Here is a 21,068-nt window from a genome sequence, read left to right on the forward strand (position 1 = left end):
GGACGGGGCCCTGTCTTGCCCTCACTCTCCATGGCCTGGGGAGTAATGCTGTGGTTTTCTCAGCTTGGGTCCCCAAACCAAAGGATCCCTCCCCAGAAAGTTCCCACAGGGGGTGCTTGGCGTTTCCATGGTTACAGGTCCCCAAGAGTGACAGACCCAGCAGCGCCCCCCTCTCCCCAGAACCCATCCTGTCTTGATGAAGGTTGTCATGAAAGCTGTCACAAACAAGGGGGTGTGGGTCGTCACGTGGCTCCGTCTGAGTAATCACATTCTCGCTTCCTTCTTTCTCACCCGGGCCGTTGGGGGTTGGCTGGGGCGGGACCGCGGCCAGGGGTGCCACAGCGGTGCCCGGTGGGGTGGCGGTGGCGTGGGCTGGGTGCTCATCACCAAAGCAAAGAAGTCACCTCTGCTGGGCCCACGAGGCAGCTCTTCCATGCTCTGCTGAGCTCGGTAAGTGCTGGCTTGAAAAGCTGCAGGGTGTGGCTGGGGAGCAGGGGACTAGCTGATCTGCCTTACAGGCGCTGACAGGCCCAGGGCCAATTGCCGAGCCCCCCCCCCTCACTTTGCTGCAGACCGTGGGGAGGGCAAACCAAGCCCCGTGGGGTGCTCAGGACCAAGATCTCCCTGGAGTCCGTGGCCTCCTGGTGTCGCTTCCGGATCCTGCCCCCCTCAACTTCCACCCAGTCTCCCCGTCAGATTTGCCAGTAGCCTACTGGCTTGGGGGGCATTCCAAATCCAAAATCCAGAGAATCAGGGGCATTTCCCTAGAACTTAGCCTACCCTCTCGAGAAACTGAGGCCCAGAGGGATGAAGGGATGTGCTTAGAGGTAGAAATGAAATTAGTTCTGGGTGCTTCCAGAATGGAGGAGGGGTGCAGGGTTTGACTCAAAGCTGTTTATGTTTGGATTTGGATCCATTAAAGGTTTTCAGAGATGTGTTTGTCACCCTTTTTGTAAGTTTGAGAGAATGAACTTGTTCAAAGCCAAGTATTAGAATATAAGAATTAAGATGCCAGTGGCTAAAGCCATGAACTAGGATCTGGAATTCTCCCTTTTTCTCATTCCCTGGATCTTCTTGTTTTCCCTACCTCTCCCATCTCTGGTTTTGAGCCTCTGGAGCCAGGCCTCTCAGTGGGGCCGGCTGCAGGACACTTGTGGAGACCTGCTGACACCCTGGGCATGTAGCATGACTGGCAAGACAACTGTGGTTCTTGTCCTCCTGGTGTTTATGGGCCAGTGTGAACAAATTTTTAGAAAGTAAACACACATTTTTAAAAGACTTAAAAATGGGGAGTGATGACTTATGCCTGGGGCAATCTAGGATGGCTTCTCGGAGGAGGTGGCACTTGCTCTGGGACTTGAGAATGGATCCAGCCTTGTTCACAGGGATGTGGGGCTGTGATTATGAGAGGGGTTCTGGAGTAAGGCGGCCTGGGATCAATTACTGCTCCCTCTCTGACTGGCTGTGTGACACAGCCAGGCACAAAGTGGGCCTCAGTTTCTCCATCTTTAACATGGGGTTAGTAATAGTACCTGTCCTTTCAAGGAGGTCATGGGGACCGAAGGCGCTAACAATGTGTGTGCGGCTCCTAGAACAGCTTCTGGTGCTTTGTACACACCCAGTAAATGTGGTTGACATGGCCAAGGAGGCCCAGGCTTCAATGGCAGACAGAATGGGGACAGGTGTGCAGTCCTTGCCCCTGATGAATAAGGTCAGAGGTGTGTCAAAGCCCTAGGTTGAGGATTTTTCAGGGACATGGTGGTGGCCAACAGGGAGCCCCCTGCCCTAAATACATCATCATCATAATGGTGACAACAGCCGGCATTTATTGAGGGCTGACTATGTGCCAAACACTGTACATTTCAACCCACAGCAACCCCAGGGATTGTAGGAGCCAGTATTGTCTTTGAATTCCAGATGTGGAACTCAGGGCACAGAGGGGGCTATTGAGTTGCCCAAGATCACACAGCTTGTGACAGAGCTGGGATTTGATCCTGGTTTGATGTGACCCCCTAGTCAGGACAGGGTCCTGTCCTACCCACCAGGACTTGGACCCCCAGGGGTATCTGGGGGGCCACCTGGGCCCTCAGTGTCATCTCCTTGTCCGTTTGGATCTCTCCTTTCCCTTGGGCGACTGCTTAACCCAAACCGGAGATGCTGTCTTTCAGATTCTAAGATTCCAAGATCTAGAACATGGAGCCTCCACTTCCAAGATTCCAAATGGAAGGTTCCAAGCTCATGGAGTCACATGGGCATCTTTCCTTTATAGCCGGGGAGGCTGTGCACAGCGCGGTCTCGGAGCTGGGGGTGGGCCTTTGACATCCTGCCCCTTCACACAGCTTGGGTGGGGCTCGGGGCAGAAACAACCTGATTTTAGGGTGAAAGGCAGGAAACAGGGTGTCTCTGACCTACTCTGTTAAAAAAACAGCATCAAGACTAATAGGATGTGGTGGCTTTCTTCTCCTCTCTGAGTCCCGCCCGGGGCCCCAACTCCTCTGGTGACTGTTTTCCGGCCCTCCCAGCAGAGAGGTGGAAGGGGGGCCCCCAAGGAGCCTTGCTTTCCTGGTCTGTACAACAGGACTCCCAATTGCTTAATAGGAATAAGGACGAATGAGGTCGCTGGACAGTTGGATAATGAAATAATGCATCCACAGTGGGGATTTTATAATATCATTTTCATTATTTGTAATAAATTTATTTTAGTAAATAATAAAATAGTCATTATTCCACCTGCTATCCAGAGTTTGCAAACTCAGCTCCTTTTCTACCACTTTCATAGCCTCTGTGGAACCACAGAAATTTTGGAGCCTGTTTTTTTTGGGGGGTGGTGGTGTTTTTTTGCCCCCAATCAATCAGTCTGTGTGTCTGTCCTGCTGGGGTCTGGCCCGAGGCTCACTGTGCCCTTGGCCTCTTGGATGGACGGGGACCAGGCTGGGGTGACGAACAACCCCAGCTTCCTGGGACTGAGGGGGGTTTCCAGGATGTGGAACTTTGGTGCTAAAACTGAGAAAATCCTGGACAAAGCAGAATGAGTTGGTTGCCCCAGAGCAGACTCAAGCAAGTGGATTTGGGCTTTCCTGGTGGGTCCCACCTTATCTTGACAGATGGGGGCTGGGGGTGGGGGTGGTACACCTGCTCTCACGTAGGACCCTGTCCTGCCCTCGCTGTCCCACGGGCCTTTCTTTCCTTGCACCCTGTCTACAGCCCTGAAGAGTGGCCTTCCAGGCACTGGGGTGTGGAGACCTCCACACAGCAGCTTATTCAATTCCTGACCAGTCCTTGAAGCGGTATTGCCCCATTTTACAGATGAGGAAACTGAGGCTCAGAGAAGGCACAGGGGCTCAGGCCCATGTCTTTCCTCAACCCTGGGCTCTCCCTGTGTACAAGGGATGGCGGGATGGGTGCAGGGGAGGAGTTGCTGGTTTTAGGGTAGCTGAGGGTGAGGGCCCACTTTGGAGAGCATGCACCCAGCCTTCCATGTTGCCTTCCATGTTGCCTTCCCAGCCTCTGGGCTGCAGAAGGTGTGGTCCCGACAGGCCAAGGTGCCACCCCCAACCTGAGAACTGATGGGCTGGGCCTTGCGTTTTGCCCCCTCCCTTTCTTTTTGCAAGAAATGGCTGAGGTTTCTGCTTTCCAGGAAGTGAGAACTCCCGAGTGGGGGTGGCGGGCGTGAGCCTTTCATAATTACGAAATTAGGACTCTGAGCCGGTAGCTTCCTCTTAAGGCCCTCCGTCCCCAGGAATGTGAGGTCAAGGTTTAGCTAAAGACTTTTCCCCACATAGAGAAGTCCCCAGCTACAGGACTTTTCCCCCAGGTGCAAAGGAGCTCCGCATTCTGAAGGCAGGTTGGAGGGCAGAGACTGTGTGTATGTGTTTGTGCCCGTGTGTGTTTGAATATGTTGTTATGTGGCACATTTATTAAGCTCTTACACTGAGCCTGCAACTTTTGAATCTGTCCTTCCACCCCATTCTCTCAACAGCCTTATGAGGTAGGTACTGTGTGTTATCCCATGTTCTAGTTTGCTAATGCTGCCGGAATGCAAAGCACCAGAAATGGCTCGGCTTTTATAAAGGGGGTTTATTTGTTTACACAGTTATAGTCTTAAGGCCATAAAGTGTCCAAGGTAATGCATCAACAATCGGGTAACTTCACTGGAGGATGGCCAATGGCATCCAGAAAACCTCTGTTAGCTGGGAAGGCACGTGGCTGGCATCTGCTCTGGAGTTCTTGTCTCAAAATGGCTTTCTCCCAGGACATTCCTCTCTAGGCTTCAACTTCTCTCCAAAATGTCACTCTCAGTTGCTCTTGGGTGTTTGTCCTTACTTAGCTTCTCCGGAGCAAAAATCTGCTTTCAAAGCCTGTCTCCAAAATGTCTCTGTAAACTGCAGCTCCTCTCACAACTCCTGTGCATTCTCTAAAGTGTCCCTCTTGGCTGTAGCAAGCTCGCTCCTTCTGTCTGAGCTTATATAGGGCTCTAGTAAACCAATCAAGGCCCACAATGAATGGGCGGGGCCACACCTCCATGGAGATTATCCAATCAGAGTTATTACCCACAGTTGGGTGGGGCACATCTCCATGGAAACAACCTAATCCAAACGTTCCAACTTAATCCCACTAATATGTCTGCCCACACAAGACTACATCAAAGAATATGGCATTTTGTGTGACATAATACATTCAAACAGACACACCCCATTTTACAGATGAGAAAACTGAGGCTCGGAGAGGCAAGGGTGTGTCTCAGGGTCATACATCTTGTAAGGGACGGAGCCGGGATGTGAACATGATTCTGTTTGGCCCCACAACTTGTACGATCAGCACTCTGTCCTGCCTGGCACCTGGTAAATACTGGCAGGGTCACCAGGGATGACCTGTCTGGGCGACGTTGCTTTCGAGGTCCTCCTTATTCTTACTCCGCCCTCCCTCTCCTACCCGGGCGCCAACCCTAGCTACAAACACATCAAGCTAAACTCCCATCCAAGTCTTGCTCCTTCTAGCCCCTCATCTAGGTCAGGTCTCTCCAAAAGCCTTCTGAAACCCTCACTGGTTTCGATCTGATCTGCCACTCGCCGCCTGTATGTCTTTGGGCAAGTTGCTCTACCTCTCTGAGCCTCAGTTTCTTCCTGGGTAAAATGGGGATAATCATGAGGGCCAAATGTGTCTGGTGCAAATGTCGTAATGCTTGGTTTAAGAAGTTATTTGAAGATGTAATGAGATTCGCATTTTAGAATTTATTTGAAAAATGAATGGAATTCTAAGTAACGTGGGAGGAGGTTGGAGTGTGCTGAAAGCAGGAGCTTATGAGTAAGTGACAGTTACTCAAGGAAGAGGAGAAACTGCTCTCTGCTCAGAGTCATGTGAGGTACAAGGGAAGGTACTGGGGTTCATCTGGGCTCTGGTTTTGAACACCCACTCTGCACCAGACACTCTTCTAGGGGTTGCACTGCTGAAGAGTATTATGTCCAGGGAACCCAGGAATCCCTGCACACAGCTGTCAGGCACCTAGGGATTCTCAAGGGGAATGTAAGTAGACAGAGAGCAAACGAGAAAGCGAGTGTGTCCACAGTAGCAAAAAGAGAGATCAGGAAGAATGGCTGGAAGGAAAGGCACTGCCGTTTCTGGCTATGTGGTATCCAGACTGGAGGGGGATATCTGTGACAAACATGATGGCGGTGAGCTTCCTGAGGGTAGGGCTGTTCCGAAAAGATCTTGACTTTTTCTCTGGCCCCATATAGTGGAGTCAATGGCTCTGGTCCTGGAGGACTTATGGGATAAGTTTACTAAAAGAACCAACATAGCTGCCGTTTGCTGAAAAGTTCCTGTGCAAACAAAGCACCAAGGGCTTTGCCTAAATTATCCCATTTTGTCATCTTAACAGCCTATGAGGTGGGTATTGTCTTCTCCATTTTGCAAGCAAGGAGGCAGCCAAAGGGAACTTGATCAATCCCAGGCAGCCAGGAAAGATGGGAATCTGGGGGACAGGCTTTGGCCGTGTGCGGTGGGAACTGAGGTGGGGAGGAAGAGGAGAGAGATGTGGAGAGGGGGCTCAGGATCAAGACTGCAAGAGGTCTCAAAGGTAAAAAACAAGCAGCTTTCTCCTGTAGACCTGTGATTTGCAAAGTCTTTTACTCATGCATCCTATCCGGGGACACTCTATGATCCATCTATTTAGGGATTATACACAGGTACTAGTGTACTCTTATAACCAGAAGCTTTACTATGTACTTTCTATACCCCAATGGATTGTCTTGCCCACCAATGAAAAGTCCTAATCAAAAAGGATAGGAGGCTAATAAAGTTCTTATGCATCACGTAGAGGAAGTTGAAGGGGCCCCTGCATGGCTTTATTGATGCTAGTGAATAATAATAATTATAGCTGCTATTTGCTGAGGGCCTATTCTGCACCTGGCACGTGCTGGGTGCTCGGGTCCTGAGGATGCCGGAATCCATCTTGCCTGCAGCAGATGGCTGCTGCCCACAGACATGCCGCCCAGGGCTGCGTCATGGGTGCTTGGTGGGTCCCAGGGAAATGCTGGCCTGACGCCCCTCTGTCCATGTCTTCCCCCAGGTGCAATGCCTCCGCAACTCTTCCTGCTGCTGACCCTCCTGGGCCCTGGCAGCAGCCTCCCACAGTGGGGGATCAGGGGGGATGGGCCCCCAGGCCCCCCGCTCGCCTTGTCCCAGGGACAGCCAGATGAGGACTGGGACTTCAACGTGGAGGATGACTATACCTGGGGAAACACGGACCCTCCAGAAATGCTTGAAAATAGCACCTGGGCTCCTCTGACTTCTGGGCCTCCAGCCGTGACGGGAACATTGGGGCAGAGAGTCTCTGTGGGGCCTGGAACCCCTGAGCCAGCCACTGTGGAGACTGCCACGAAGGATTCTGTGAGCCTGGATGCAGGACGGGCAGCCATGGAGAGTCTCGGCACAGAACTGACCACGCAGGGCATTCCAGTTACACAGGGCCGTCTGATCACAGGATGGACCACTGCAGCCTCTCCCATTACAGAGGCTCCAAAGACAGAGGGAGCTCCATCCACGGAACCGGCCACGGAGCCCATGGCCACAGAAGCCCCATCCACGGAGCTCCCATCCACGGAATCGGCCACAGAGCCCATGGCCACAGAAGCCCCATCCACGGAGCTCCCATCCACGGAGGCCCTGGCCACAGAGCCCCCAGCCACGGAACCCCAGGCCACAGAGGCCCCGTCCACGGAGGCCCTGTCCACGGAGCCCCAGGCCACAGAATCCTCCTCGATAGAACCCACTGCCACAGTGGCCCTGTCCACAGAGTCAGCCACCACCCCAGAACCCGCTACCACCAGAGGTCCAGCCATGTCCCTTCTTGTGACCTCTGCCCCTCATAATGTCACCACCGTGGCAGCCAGCCATTCGACCGTCTTCATCAACCAATGGGGAAATAGGCAGGGTCTTCCCCCCAGGAGCTCCATGACCCCTGACCCCACAGGGGTCCCAACCCACGTCCCCGTGAAGCAGTGTCTCCTGGCCATCCTCATCCTGGCCCTGGTGGCCACCGTCTTCCTCGTGTGCACCGTGGTGCTGGCCATCCGCCTCTCCCGCAAAAACCACATGTACCCCGTGCGTGGCTACTCCCCCACCGAGATGGTCTGCATCTCATCCCTGCTGCCCGATGGGGCTGAGACGCCCGCCACCATGGCCAACGGGGGCGTGCCCAGCACCAAGAGCCAGGACCCGAAGCCGGCGCCCCGGGAGGACCGCGACGGGGATGACCTCACCCTGCAGAGCTTCCTCCCTTAGCCCCCGTCGCCCGCCCTCCCGAGCAGGACCCCGGCCTCCTCACGTCCCTCCTCTGCCAGCCTGTCCCCAGAGAGAGCACCCAGACTTCCATTCCACTGGTCTGGGCCTCCCCAGAGCCACACTGTGGGTTGGGGTCTTCTGGGAAGGCAGCCTGGCAGCCCCCCAGGACTGAGAGTGGCCAAGGGCTTGCAAACAAGACCGAGAAGTGGAACCACCTCCTCCCGGCAGCCTCTGCGTGGAGCCCGCTGCCCTGGGCAGAGGGCCATGGGGGGCAGCCGTGGTGCCCAGAGAGGTCTCCCCCTCCCCATTCCCCACCAAATCTGGGCCCCTCTAATATATCTCACAGCTGCTCTCTTTGCCCCAGGCCTCTGGAGTCTCACCCTCCCACCCGCCTGCACTCCCATGCACCCAGGGAAGCCCTGATGCCCTGCCCCCCACCACCATTTTCCTCTTGGTTGTCATGGTTACCAAACAGGAAGAGGGACTTTTGGGGAGGGGTACTGAGGAGTGATGGTTCCCCGGGCTGTTTCCCGACAAGGGGACAGGTTGGGTCTCCTTGGGAATGTCTCCCGGGCACCCAGGGTGAGGCCTCGGCCTGTGAGGGTCAGTGTAGGTTTGAAGCGTACAAGGCTAGACCCTTCTTTGGGGGTTTGTGTGGAGCAGTGAGCGTCCATCTGGTGACAGTAACCCCTAATCTGCCCTCTCTCGCCTTCCCCTGTGGCCATGTGCAGGGAGGGCGCCATCTTGTTCACCAAAGTGTCCCCACGGCCCGGCCCAGGGCCCGGTACAGCACCGGCACTCAATAAATATTTGATGAACAAATGTCGGTTGAATCTTTTAAAACATCAAAGCCACCTCCTTCAGGCAGCCTCCCCTGAATTCTCTATTCCTCGGCGTGGAGTGGGGATTTGGTCCTTAGCTGTTCACCCAAGGAAACCCCCTTTGCAGGCTGTTAGGCTGGCTGCAGTATTGCCTCTTGGACAACTGGGGCATCTTGATATAGTCTTTGGTGGCAACCTGATGAGGGAGGGTCTGGCCCCGGCACCACTTTCTCCAGCTGCCCCATGATCCAGTTCTGGCCTACGGAATTTGGTTTCCCCAAACCTCAGACAAATACCCCTCCTAAACCTCAGTGCAGCCCTCCCCAGCCCACCTTGCCATCTCTGTTCTACACCCCAAAGCAACTCCTCACGCTGGTGAGGGCTGCTGCAGCCCACAGTGCTTTGCGCAACTCACAGGGGTAGCGAATAGCTGTCAGTACCCAAACTTTACCCAAAGTTTTTCTTAAAGGGCCAGTTAGTAAACATTTTAGGCATCACCAGCCACTGGGACTTGGTTGCAGCTACTCAGCTCTGCTGGTCACCTGACAGTATCCCTAGACAATGCATGAAATGAAGTGGTGTGGCCCTGTTCTAATAAAACTTTATTGACAAAGACGAGCCGGACCAGGCTGTGTACATTTGCCAATCCCTGATTTAAGTGGCGGGTGACCAGCCACCCCAGCTGGCCCAGAACTTTGCTGGTTTTAACACTCAAAGTGAGCTGGGGCTTAAAACTCTTGATCTCCTGCCTCCAAAGACCTTCTGGGCATCTTCATACAGGGAGAAGGAAACTTCTGCTCAAAATACACACCATTCTGCCTTCCAGGAGAGGAACGAAATATCTCCAGTGGCTCCTTTGGGAGTGGAAGGTGAGGACGCCTACTCCAGCCGGCAAAGAGAGAATTCAAAGAGAGGGTTGAGTCAGGGAGAGAAGGAATGGGGGAGAACAAGAGTGGCCTGGTGGGGCACAGTCAGCGAGAAGTGGGGAAATGGCAATACATGTCTGGAAATGATGATGTCTGTCCCTCCACTGGAATCTTCAGGACCAAGTCTGATACACATAAGAAAGGGGTGCTTCAGGAGCTTTGGGGACGGGGTACTGATGGAAGAGAGCTGGGGTGCCCATGGTGGGCCAGCCTTGGAGAAGGCAGGTTGATGGCTCAGAGAATGTGAGTCCACCTTCCCCTTGGGAGTGGTGGGGAGCTCAGGGAGGGGCAGCTGAGGGGCTGGGCACCCAGAAACTGAAGGATCTGAGGATATCTGAGTGGGGATGCTCTGTGCCCAGGTCCGATTCTCCATTTGTCGATGGGAGAACGGGATCCCCTTTCTTTCTCCAAGTGCAGGATTTAATTCAACGTTGGCAGTGATGGGGGCTTGAAGTAGACACCAGGGGGCGCCTGCCACCCGCTCTTAGAGCCATTGGGAGCCTGGAGCGTTCCTCTATCCAGTCTTTGGGGATGAAGGAGGGATCCTTTAGGAATGAGCTCTAAGTCCACAGTGTGCTGGTAAATGTTTAACTGACTCTCCAGGGGGCGATTTGTAGCATTTGCTAATTTCCATGGTGTGACTGCTCTCCCATAGCGGATTTTGAGGTTCTGACATGATGTAGCACACCCGATACAATAAATGTAAATAACCTCAAGAACAAAGATAATAGTAAAATGTAGTAAAATAATTAGGAAGCAATAAGTTTGGGGTATTTACGAGCTTGTTTTAGAAGGTAATATATTATTCAAATATGCTATACTATATTAATAACAATATAATGAAATGAGTACGATAGATATATTGAACAACTGGACCACAACATTCTGAAAATTAGGGAGTTAGTTCCCACAAGCTGGTTCGGGCCATCTCCTGCACCCGCTGTGACTTCCGCCACACCTGGATGGGACGTTCCCTTGCCGTTGAACGTCACCAGCCCGAAATGCTCCATTCGTCCATTCGGCAAACATTTCCTAGCACACACATCTGCGATATCTCTGGGAATTGCCTCAAACAGCTTTCAGAGGAGGTACTAATATTCTCTTCATTTTGCAGGAAAGGAAACTGAGGCTCAGAGAGGTGACGTCACCTGCCCCAGGTCACGCATGAGGACTTGGGACTAGAACCCGGACCTGAGTCAGAAAGCCATGCTCTTAGCACAACGTCACACCGCCCTTGAGTTCACGGTGGGGTTCTGGGGGAATCCCACGCTCCAACTCTGCCCCCTGCCGACCTGCCCTGGCGCCTGGAAGTCCCCCCATTAGTCACCCTTTGCGACTCCTGGGAGCCGAGGGAAGGCATTTGGGAGGGTGACATGTTCACCCCGGAGCAGAATCCAGCCCCCTCTTTGCAGAGAGCAGGATATGACAGAGCTGGGGCCCAGGACAGATAGGAATGGCTGGGAGCAAGGAGCTGGTGTTTACTGAGCACCTACTGCATGCCTAGCCCCATATCAACCCTTTATCTGCATTATTTCCTTTGGGCCTCAACACAACGCCATGAGTGGAAGCCACCAATTTTACTGCTGAGGACACAGCTTCAGAGAGCTGAACCACAGCTAGAAAGCCAGACTGCTGAGTTCAGCTCCGCAGGCAGGGAAGGAAGGGGGGTAGACAGGAAAGAGGCTGGCGGCAGGCTAAGTTTACTCACAGATCCCTGCTCTCTTCGAAGCTGTGGTGGCCACCCCTGCAGGGGGTTCATCCGGCAGCTGATCTGGGAGGGGCTCCCCAAAACTCGCTCCCTGGATCCTGCCCCCATCTGCCACTCAGACAAGCCACAGACTGTTCATGGAGTGCTCACTGCATCCCTGGGAATCTGCCAGGCCCTTGGGATGCCAAGGGAGCGGAGCAGACTTGGAGATGCCCCCCCTGGGGCTCACGGTCTAGAGGGGGAGACAGAGATTAATCAAATGATCACTCAGAAAAACATCAGATTATGTCTGGGCCCAGAGCTCTGATAGAAGAGGGGCTGGAGGCTCTCTGCTGGGAGTTGGAGGAGCATGAGGGAAATGATGCTTGAGACTTGAGGGATGCAGTGGTTGAATTGGGAGCAGTATGGGGGGGCAGCACTGGAAATGAGAGGGTACATTGGGGGAGGGGACAAGACCGGGGTGTCTGGGGGTGCAGATTGGCTGCAGCGTGGTGAGGAAGGCTGTGCAAGGATGCGAGGCACTGAACTAGAGTGAGGGTGCAAAGAAAGTACAGAATCGAGAGCTAAATGGGAAGAAGAAAGGTCAGGAGTGGTGAGGGATTAGGTGTGAGGGAGAGGGAAGGAGGCTGAAATCTCCTGTTTCTCACCTGAGTGGCTGACCCAGCCCAGAGCACTGTGAATAGTGAAAAAAATATGAGCCCTAAGGAGCAACCTAGGCTTGGGGCAGCAGCCTGCTCTCCACGTGCTAAGCACTCGGCTGGCATTGTCTCTTTAATCCTCACCCTGGGAGGCAGGTCCTATTTTTAACACCATTTTCCAGATGAGGAAACTGAGGCTAAAAGATTTTTGGCAACTCGTGCAAAGTCACACAGTTTGTAGATCACAGCTCTGGCATTAAACTCGTAAGAAAAAATGAGACTTGCTGGGGTCACCAGCCATCCAGAGTCTTGCTCCTTGAGGAGGGACTGGGAACTCCCCAAATCCCCAAGGCTCAAGCCAGTCTCTTGACCTGACTTCCCATCAGTGGGAGAGCGGAGTCCTCCCCGGAGACCACTCTGTTCCCACACCACCCCCAACCAAAAGGCAGGAAGCCCTAAGAGGCAGCCACTGGGCACTGCCCATCCTTGGTGCCCACAAGCTCCAGGGGTCTGGCAAGGAGATGGTACCAGAGCATGCTATGGGGGCAGAGGGGTCCCTCAATTCTACCAGTTCTGGGCTGATCACTATGAGACCTTGGTCACATCCTGATTTCCCTACTGTAAAATGGGAGTATAAGAACCGTTTGAGTTTCCCAGGCTGCTCAAACAAATACCATGCAAAGGCATGGTTGAAACAATGGGTATTTATTAGCTCATGGTTGTGAGGCCAGGAAAAAGTCCAAATCAAGGCATCATCCAGGCAAAGCTTTCTTCCCAAAGACTGTGATGTTCTGGGGCTGGCTGCCAGTGATCCTTGGTCTGAGCTCCTCTGTCATGTGGCAATGCACATGGTGGCCTCTTCTGGCCTCTGCCTTCACTTCTGGGTTATGTTGACCTTCAGCTACTTTCTTCCTATGGCTTTGTCTTTCTCTGAATTTTATTCTGCATATAAAGGTCTCCAGTAATAGGATTAAGACCCATCCCGATTGGGCTGAACTGAAATAACCTTAACTGAAATAACCTCATCAAAAGGTTCCTACTTACAATGGATTCTCACCCACAGGGATGAAGTAAGTTTAAGAACATTTTTCTGAGGTACATACAGCTCCAAACCACCACACTCCCCACTGGAGGGACAGTTCCAAGGGTCAGGAGTAGATGGCCATGGCAGGAAGCAGATTTTGGGGGTGGGTTGGGGTTGGGACCTGGTTGGTGTGGTGGGTACTGACCCCAGAGAGAATACCCACCAGGCAGCAGGGGGTGCCACTTGGGGGAGAGGGAAGGCTGGTGTGAGGGCTGGAGCATCTGCCCAGAGGTGAGGCCTGAGAAGGCAGCTGAAGCCATGGTGGTGGGTGGGATTCCCCAGAAGAGGGTGTGAGCCATTTACAAAATAGCACCCCTTTGTAATGGCAAAAATATTCTCAGACCCTACATGATGGGGAAGTTTCTCATCCCCTGCAGGAGAAAGATAATGACACAAAGATACTGTGTGTTATAGGAAATAGCTAGAATAAGTAAATTCATAGAAACAGAAGCAGATTTCAGGTTACCAGGGGCTGGGGTGAGGGGTGAGTAGATTTTATTTAATGGGTACAGAGTTTCTGTTTTGGGTGATGAAAATTTTGGGTAATGGAAGGTGGTGATGGTGATACAACATTGTAAAGGTAATTAATGCCACTGAATCTTTCACTTAAAAAATGGTTAGGATGGCAAATTTTGTTATATATATAGTATGTTTGTTACCACAATTAAAAAAAAAAAAAAAGCTAGTGGCTGAACAGCTCTCCAGAATCTTCCCAAAGCATTTCACCATATGAAGCTCAGCTGCATCTAAAGGAAGTTAACAAAGTATCCAACCTCTGTGAGTGAGGCGTTATGCGAATTCAGGCTCCAAACATGGTCAGCCTTGAGGACTTGGGTGGTACACTGCTGCTCTGCCCACCCCACCCCCATCCCACCCCCAGGATGTAGAGGTGGGCAGAGCCTCATGAGCTGAGCTTTTAGGGGCACAAGCTACTCAGCCCCCTCATCCATATACACACATTTCCTGGGCACAAGATGGGGTGTGCTTGGAGGCAGGAATTGTGACTCATCTCTGCCACCAGCCCCCAGTGAGACCCTGGCCCTGAGCAAGTGACTGGGAAATGTTTGTGAAGTTTTCCTGCGATTGGGAAAGGTTAAGAGAGTAAGTCTGCCCCAGTCGCAGGCTTAACAGAATATTATTCATCAATTGAAAATGTAGGTTTTGAAGGACAACAGGGGAAAATGCCCATGATGTCACATTAAATGATCCCCCCTGAGCCTCCAGGCCCTCATCTGTGAAATGGAAATAATAATCCTGCTGCCTCTTAGGAATGTCAGCAGGATTTACGAGACAAGGCATGTGGGACACTTAGCACAAAGCCTACAGGATAAGCATGCATTAAATCACAGCTATTAGGATAATCAAATAGTAAAAAGACTGAAAGGAAATGCACCAAACTATTCAGAGAGGTTAGCCATGGGGGATAGGATTCAGAGTGAGCTTTATTTGCTTTAGACTTTTCTGCATTTTCCTGATGTCCTTCCATGAGTAGAACAAAACTGTAAGTATCAAGAAGTCTGCCAGCTGGTGAGTAAAGCTACTGTCCTGAGGCTATTAATACCCTAACAGGAAGGTTCTGAGACTGTGGTTCCCAACAGGGGCAATTCCCACCCCCTCAGGGGACATTTGGCAACATTAGAGACACTTTTGGATGTCACAACTTGTGCGGGGTGGTATTATGGCATCTAGTGGGCCCAGGCCAAGGATGTGGCTGAACATTTTACGATGCACAGACAGGCCCCACCACAAAGAAGCACATGGTCCCAAATGTCCGTAGTGCCAGGACGAAGACACTCTAGAGTACTCTGAGGCCTTTCCACTGAGCCCTGAAATCCTCAGAGCACCTCTTCCTGAAGATTTTCTGGAAACCCAGAGAGGCTTCTGCATCTCCATGAACCAGTCCTGGCTGTTGACATCCTTGTGGCCAAGCAGGCACCTTGTGCAGGCACCCCCCCGGGGGCTGCCACAGCCGGGCACCACCATGATTGGCAGAACAAGAACATCACTGCTGAGCCTTGCAGGGAGACAGTTTCAGAGCTGCTCTCACCAAGAGAGAAGGGGAGAGGAGTAAGCCCTCCAGCAAGGAGGCAAGCACAAAAGTGATGAAAACACAGTCCATTTTCCCAGGCACATAGACCCTGCGGGGGTGGCCCATGAGGATGGGTTTTCTCCCGTGTACCCAGAATTGAGCTCCCTTCCAACCTCAGCCCTGCTCCCCTGGGGGAGTTCTCTCTGGAAACCCTGTTGTCTGTCCTTGTGTCTTGCCACCGAGCCCCCTAGAGGGACAGGAGTCAAATGATTTCTCCCCAGAAGCTTAGCAGCCCCGAAGCAAATCATGGATACAAATGGATATATGGGATGGGAAGGGGGGGTGGGGGTTCCCCTTATCCCACCAGCTGAAGCTTCTTGGCTCCCACTCCTGCCCCGCTCAGACCCCCACCTCACTTATTAACAATAATATATATTATTATCCCAATATATTGGATGAGCGAAGGAAAGCTCCTGTCTCCCTCCCTTCTGCTCCGGCCCAGGGGCCTTTTTGCTTGTCTTCACATGCTCCCGCCTCAGAGCCTTAGCACCTGCTGTTCCCTCTGCCTGGAACTTTCCTCCTGGATGTTCCCAAGGCTGACATCGTCTCATCCTTTAGGGTCTCAGCTCAAGTGTCACCTCCCCCTCAAAGGAACACTCCCTGCACGCTTGTCCCCAGTCATTCCCTACAACACCCCAATTTTCCCTTTCGGGGCACAGATGACTGTCTGGATTGACATTGACGTACTGATTCGCGGTCACGTTCACTCTGTTTTCCCAGCCCTGGCATCCAGGAGGGGCTCAGGAAATATTTGCTGATTGAATGAACGGGCAAGGGAGGCTTTGCAGAGGGGGTGAGGACCGAGGCAAGGCCATGGCACTGGCAAAAAATGGGGCACCAGGGACACGGAGGTGGGGGGCTGAGACCCTGCAAGCCAGGCTTTCAGGGTTTAAGGCTTTTGAGTCAGGCTAGGGGGACCTGGGCTCGAATCCCGGCTCCACCGCTTATTAGCTGTGTGAGGTTGGACGCCCTGCTAACCTCTCAGAGCCTCGGCTCCCTCAGTTTGAAACATGAAGAAGAGACCGTCCTACTCCTGAGGCTGTGGTGAGGGTGAGCCGAGAGCCACGCTGTGCTTGGGGTACAGTGGATGCCCCTCAGTGTCCCTCCTAGGACGGGAAAATCCAAGCTGTGGGTAGCCTTGGATGATCCAGGGGGCGCTATAGAGGCCTCCACACACCCCCAGCCTCGAAGCCCTGTCCCAGGCTGCCCCGCAGCCCCCACTCCTGTGGTTTGGGGAGCTAGGCCCGCCCTGCCGAGTTCTGTCTTTTGGCCTGAAATTAGCTTGCAAATTCCTTGGCTGCCTGGCCGGTGCTTCCAGCCGACAATTCAAACCAGATGTTTCCAGCTGTGCCAACCCCCCACCCCCACCCCGTTCTGGCCTGCTCAAGGAGATGGGGCTGGGGGTTGGGGGGAGACTGATCGGCTCCACACACTGGCGAGGCAGGCTGGGTGGTGATGCAAGTGGGCAGGCGAGATCCGGGTCTGCATGCACCCCACTCCAGGGAATGGGGCGCCCCTCCAGGGATTCAGGGGGCCCTTCTGTTGACCAATCCCAGTGGAGGCTGGGCTGCCCAAATGCTCTGTCCCTTTCTACCCAGTAGCCTTATTGAGCACCTGCTGGATGCCAGGCCTCTGTGTCAGCTGCTGCTCAGGTTTTGTTGTAGTCCCCATCCTGGTTGTCACTGCTGTCCCTGCTGTGATCACCAGCAGCAGAATTATTAACTGTGAGGTGCCAAGGACTCATTGCCCTTGGGCTCACACTAACCCCTAGGAGTGGGCGCTACTATTATTCCCATTTTACAGATGAGGAAACTGAGGCCCGGAGAGGTTGCGTAACCCAGCCCCAGGTCGCCCAGTTGGGAAGCAGCAGAACCAAGAGGTCCCTGGAGGGCAGGTGGTCCTGGCTCATCTCCCAACCCTACACGGCTCCTTCCCACCTGGCCGGTGGGTCTGGGTGACTTGGAGGACCCTCTCTGTGAGTTCTCAGGGTGCACCTGGGCCCCCATGCCAAAGGCTGACTTATAGCAGCTGCCAGGAGGAGCAGGCCCCCTGCTGCTGTGTCAGGGTCGGTGGGTGGGCAGGGAAGGAGCCAAGAAGAGGGCTGCGTAGTTGTATGGCCTTTGTGGGGTCTTATGTGGAGCCCCCTCCCATCCCAGAGATGGGTCTCAGTGCTGTCTCTTGGTTAAGGGCCTCAAGAGAAAAAGTTGATGTGCTGGGGGGAGGTGTAAATGGGGAAGGGGCGTGGTGCAGAAGGGAAAAGAAGAGGAAAAGAATGAAAAGAGGGAGGAAGGGAAGGGAAGGGAAGGGAATGGTGGGAGGAAAAGCAAAGGAAGGAAGGAAGGAAGGAGGGAGGAGGGAAGAGAAAGGAAGAGAGAAGGAAGGAGGGGAAGATGGGAGAGAAGAACTTGCTATAAAATCAGGTCACAGCCTCTGGGTAAAGTTGGGGTGGGGTCATGGAGAGCAGGAGACGTGAGTTGACTTACCTGCGTGTTTGGGTAACCCAAGGCCCCGGGGCCCTGCCACGTGTGTCTCTCTCACGAAGATTCCCATCTCTGCCTTCCCCCAGCCCCTCTCCTGCTCAAAGATGGGCAGGGGCCCCCATTTCCAATGGGGCTGCAAAGGCGATTCAGAGGCAGTATCTGGGCTCATTCTCATGACGTGTGTGCGTGTGGGGGGGGCAGTGGATGGAGGCTCCTGGCAGCGGGGCGCTGGCCCAAGGGCCCCCACGGGCCGCCGGAGGAGCGGGAGACGAGGCCAGGTCTGCAGCGTGGCAGCCGCCGTGTTTACATTCCCGCCTCACCGAGATGGCTTCCATGTGGGGCTAATAAAACCGTTCCTTGCAGCCAGGTCCCAGGGAATGTAAATGTTTACAAGGCAGTGCACAGCTGGCCGGGCCACCGACGGCCACAGGAAGCCAGAGATCTGGCTGGCTCTGAGACCCCCGGCCCTTGGCCTGTGGAGTGGGCCCCCCAAAAGAGAGGGATACAGGGTCCATTAACTTTCTTAAAATTTTTAAAACTTGAGTCATAACCTACACAAAGTGCACAGGTCTTTGAGGGTACAGATTGATTTTTTTCATAGGTGCAGCTACAACCCAGATCTAGATATTGCACCTTTCCAGCTCCCAGAAGTTTCTCTCTTGCCTCTTCGCAGTCATCATCCCCCCCACCCCCACCCAAGGGTAACCTGGTCTCTTGGCTTCTCTCCCCAACTTAGTTTCGCCTATTCTAGAACTTCCTCTACATGGAATCATCCAGCATGTACCCTCCGGCGTGTCCATGAGATGTATCCACTGGATCTGCAGCCTCTCCGTTGCTGAGCCGTATTCCACTGCACAATGTACCACCGTCTGCTCACCTCGTCTGCTGATGGACGTCTGGGCTGTTTCTAGTGTTCGGCTGTAATGAATTAAGCCGCTATGGCCATTTTTGTCTCTGGACATGTGCTTTCATTTCTCTTAGGTAAATAACTGGCAGTGAGATTGCTGGGCCATATGGGAAGGGTATGGTTAAACTTAAAAAAAACAAAACAAAACTGCCAAACCATTTTCCAAAGTGGCTGTGCTGTTTTTCTCCCCCACCAGCAGTGGGCGAGCGTTCCTGTTGCTAAGTGGGGTGGATCTTGAACACGTGGAAATTTTACTTTACGTCAGAGCTTGGAGGAGCCTCCTCTGACCCTTCCTGATCCAAAAAAAAAAAAAAAAGGAAACTGAGGCTCAGGCCACACAGTGCGTAAGGGGCAGAGCCAGGAGCTAATGCAGGTCTCCCAATTTCTGACCTCTTAACTCCTCCCTGGTGAGAGCAGACTGCCATTCTGTCCTATTTCCCCAGAGGGGGCCTCGTGCCAAGCTCTTTTGCACCCCTGGGACTTTGCACTGGGTGTTCCCTCTACAGGGGCTCGTCCTCCTGCCCTGTGTGTAGCTGGTTCCTCTTATCCTGCTCGGGCACCTGTGCCCAGCCCCTGTCTAGCTACTCTCTATCTCCTCATCCTTTTTATTTCCTTGATTGCTTTGCACACTGTCAGAATTCCTTCTCCATTTTGTTCCCTTTTGTCCCCCAGTGCCCAGGCAGTTGTTGGTGCAGAGCACATGCCCAGTAAATATTCATTAAATGAACCAATGAGCAAACAAATAATGTCGGTGTACCTCATTTTAATACAATCCCCTCCCTGGGCCTCAGTTTCCCCATCTCTAACAAGAGTGGGGTGGATTAGAGTCAGTCAGTGGATGGGCATTTATTGAGCACCTGCTATGTTCCAGGCATTGATGCTGGAGATACAGTGACAGAAGAGGCCCTGGTTCTGCAGCCCCGACTTCCCTCCAGAAGCTCACCTGTAAATAGGTGATGACAGCCCAGGGTGCTCGGTGCTCCAAGTGGGGAGCCTGGGGGTGTGGCAGCACAGAGGAGGCCACTGATTTCCCTTCCTCTAGGCTGGGAGTATCCAGGAGGGCTTCCTGGAGGTGGTGATGACTGAGGATGGTGTTTTGGGCATGGCAGTGTCTAGCTCATTCTCCACTGTCTCCCTGGTCTCCCAGCACAGCTCCTGGCATTCAGGTGCTCAGCAAATAGCTGTGGTATAAGTGAACAGAGCTGATTTACAGATGGGGAAACTGAGGCCCAGGGAGGTTTCTCAGTGCATGTAGAGCCCTTGGCCTGCCTGGATAAGGCCCACCCTGTCTCCTTGGGGTGCTAGGCTGGAGGCCGCTCCACGGGTGTCCTTCTGAAGGCCAGGCCTGGATTGTGACGGGGACATGGCCAGCCTCTCCAGCCACATGAAAGGCTTGGGGCTATTTTTGCCCCAAGGGCAGGCCCCAGTGGCCTAGGGGCTCTGTAATTACAAGTGGCGCTGGGTCCACCAGGGGCTAGAGCTGGGGGGCTGTGGTGGGGAAGGAGTGGTGGCCGGGCGGCTTGCCCCAGCCTCAAATGGGGAGGACCCTGGCAGAGATCCCAGGTGGGGTGAGCTTTCCCGGGCTCTCCTTGGCAGGGTAGGGCCCAGGGCTGCTAATTACACGGTGGGCCCAGGGTGGAGCCTCTGAGTCTCTTCAAGGCTGGGCAGAGGGCCTGGGCACTGCTTTCTGCCCCTGAAATTACAAGTTACAAACAAGTGGCCCAGCCCATTCCACGCCACAAGCCTGGCCGTGCCTCTGGGAGCCCCGGCTCCATGGGTCAGGGGAGCATCCAGCCTGGTCCCCGGGATAGACAGGGGGTGGTGGCTGGAGTGAACTTGGAGCATTATCTCATCAAACCTTGGGAATGCAAGGTCAGAGCAATCATCATGCAGTCAACAAGCATTTATGGAGCACCTTCTGTGTTCCTAGCACTGTCCTAAATGCTAGAGTTATGGCAGTGCAGAAACTGGGCAAGTTCCAGACCCTACAGATCATGGACTCTTGCATGAAGATAATCTTCAGTAGCTGCCCTGTCTACCTCAGGGCCTTTGCACATTCTGTTCTTACTGCTGGGAACCCTCTTGCATCCTCACCTTCCTAACTACTTCCTCAACTGCACAAACAGCTCTAACGTCACCTCCTCATGGAGGCCCCCTGAGACCCAGGACCAGATGAGCCCCCTACCAAGCATACCCATAGCCCCTGAACTGCCCCACCCTCACTTGCCCTTAGCCCGGTTTGCAATTAGAGATTCATTTGTTTGTTTACATGCCTGTTGTACGTCTCCCCACTACTGTGTAAGATCCATGCCTGTTTGCTCATCATTGGGCTGGGGGTTACGTAGGTGCTTGAGAAATATCTGTAGAATGAAGGAAATGTAGAACGGTAGACTTCTGGGACCTTAGTGCTGGCAGATTGGGTGAGTGTCTAGTCCAACCCCACATTTAGCCATGGTCCAGAGAGGGGTGGTGATTTGCCCAGCCACACACAGTTGGTGTTTGAGCTGGGGCTGGAACGTGGGGCTCCTTTTTTTCTCATCAGTGACTGACAGTTTGGATGTTCTAACCTCAGATTGTGGGTTGGGATGTTCGGGTTAAGGAGAGTGTATACGTGTATGTGTATCTGTGTGTAC

General features: G+C 53.4%; 1 protein-coding gene across 1 annotated transcript; it reads left to right on the forward strand.

The window, feature by feature from the left end:
• The first annotated feature begins 293 nt into the window (after positions 1–293).
• Positions 294–18,752, forward strand: SELPLG (selectin P ligand). Its single transcript, XM_037817193.1, has 4 exons — positions 294–450; positions 6,569–9,472; positions 10,644–10,774; positions 18,280–18,752. The coding sequence occupies exon 2, from the start codon at positions 6,574–6,576 to the stop codon at positions 7,780–7,782; it is 1,209 nt and encodes a 402-aa protein (XP_037673121.1). The 5' UTR covers positions 294–450; positions 6,569–6,573; the 3' UTR covers positions 7,783–9,472; positions 10,644–10,774; positions 18,280–18,752.
• The last annotated feature ends 2,316 nt before the right edge of the window (positions 18,753–21,068 follow it).

This window comes from Choloepus didactylus, chromosome 23, assembly GCF_015220235.1.
Source record: "Choloepus didactylus isolate mChoDid1 chromosome 23, mChoDid1.pri, whole genome shotgun sequence".
Classification (NCBI taxonomy): domain Eukaryota; kingdom Metazoa; phylum Chordata; class Mammalia; order Pilosa; family Megalonychidae; genus Choloepus; species Choloepus didactylus.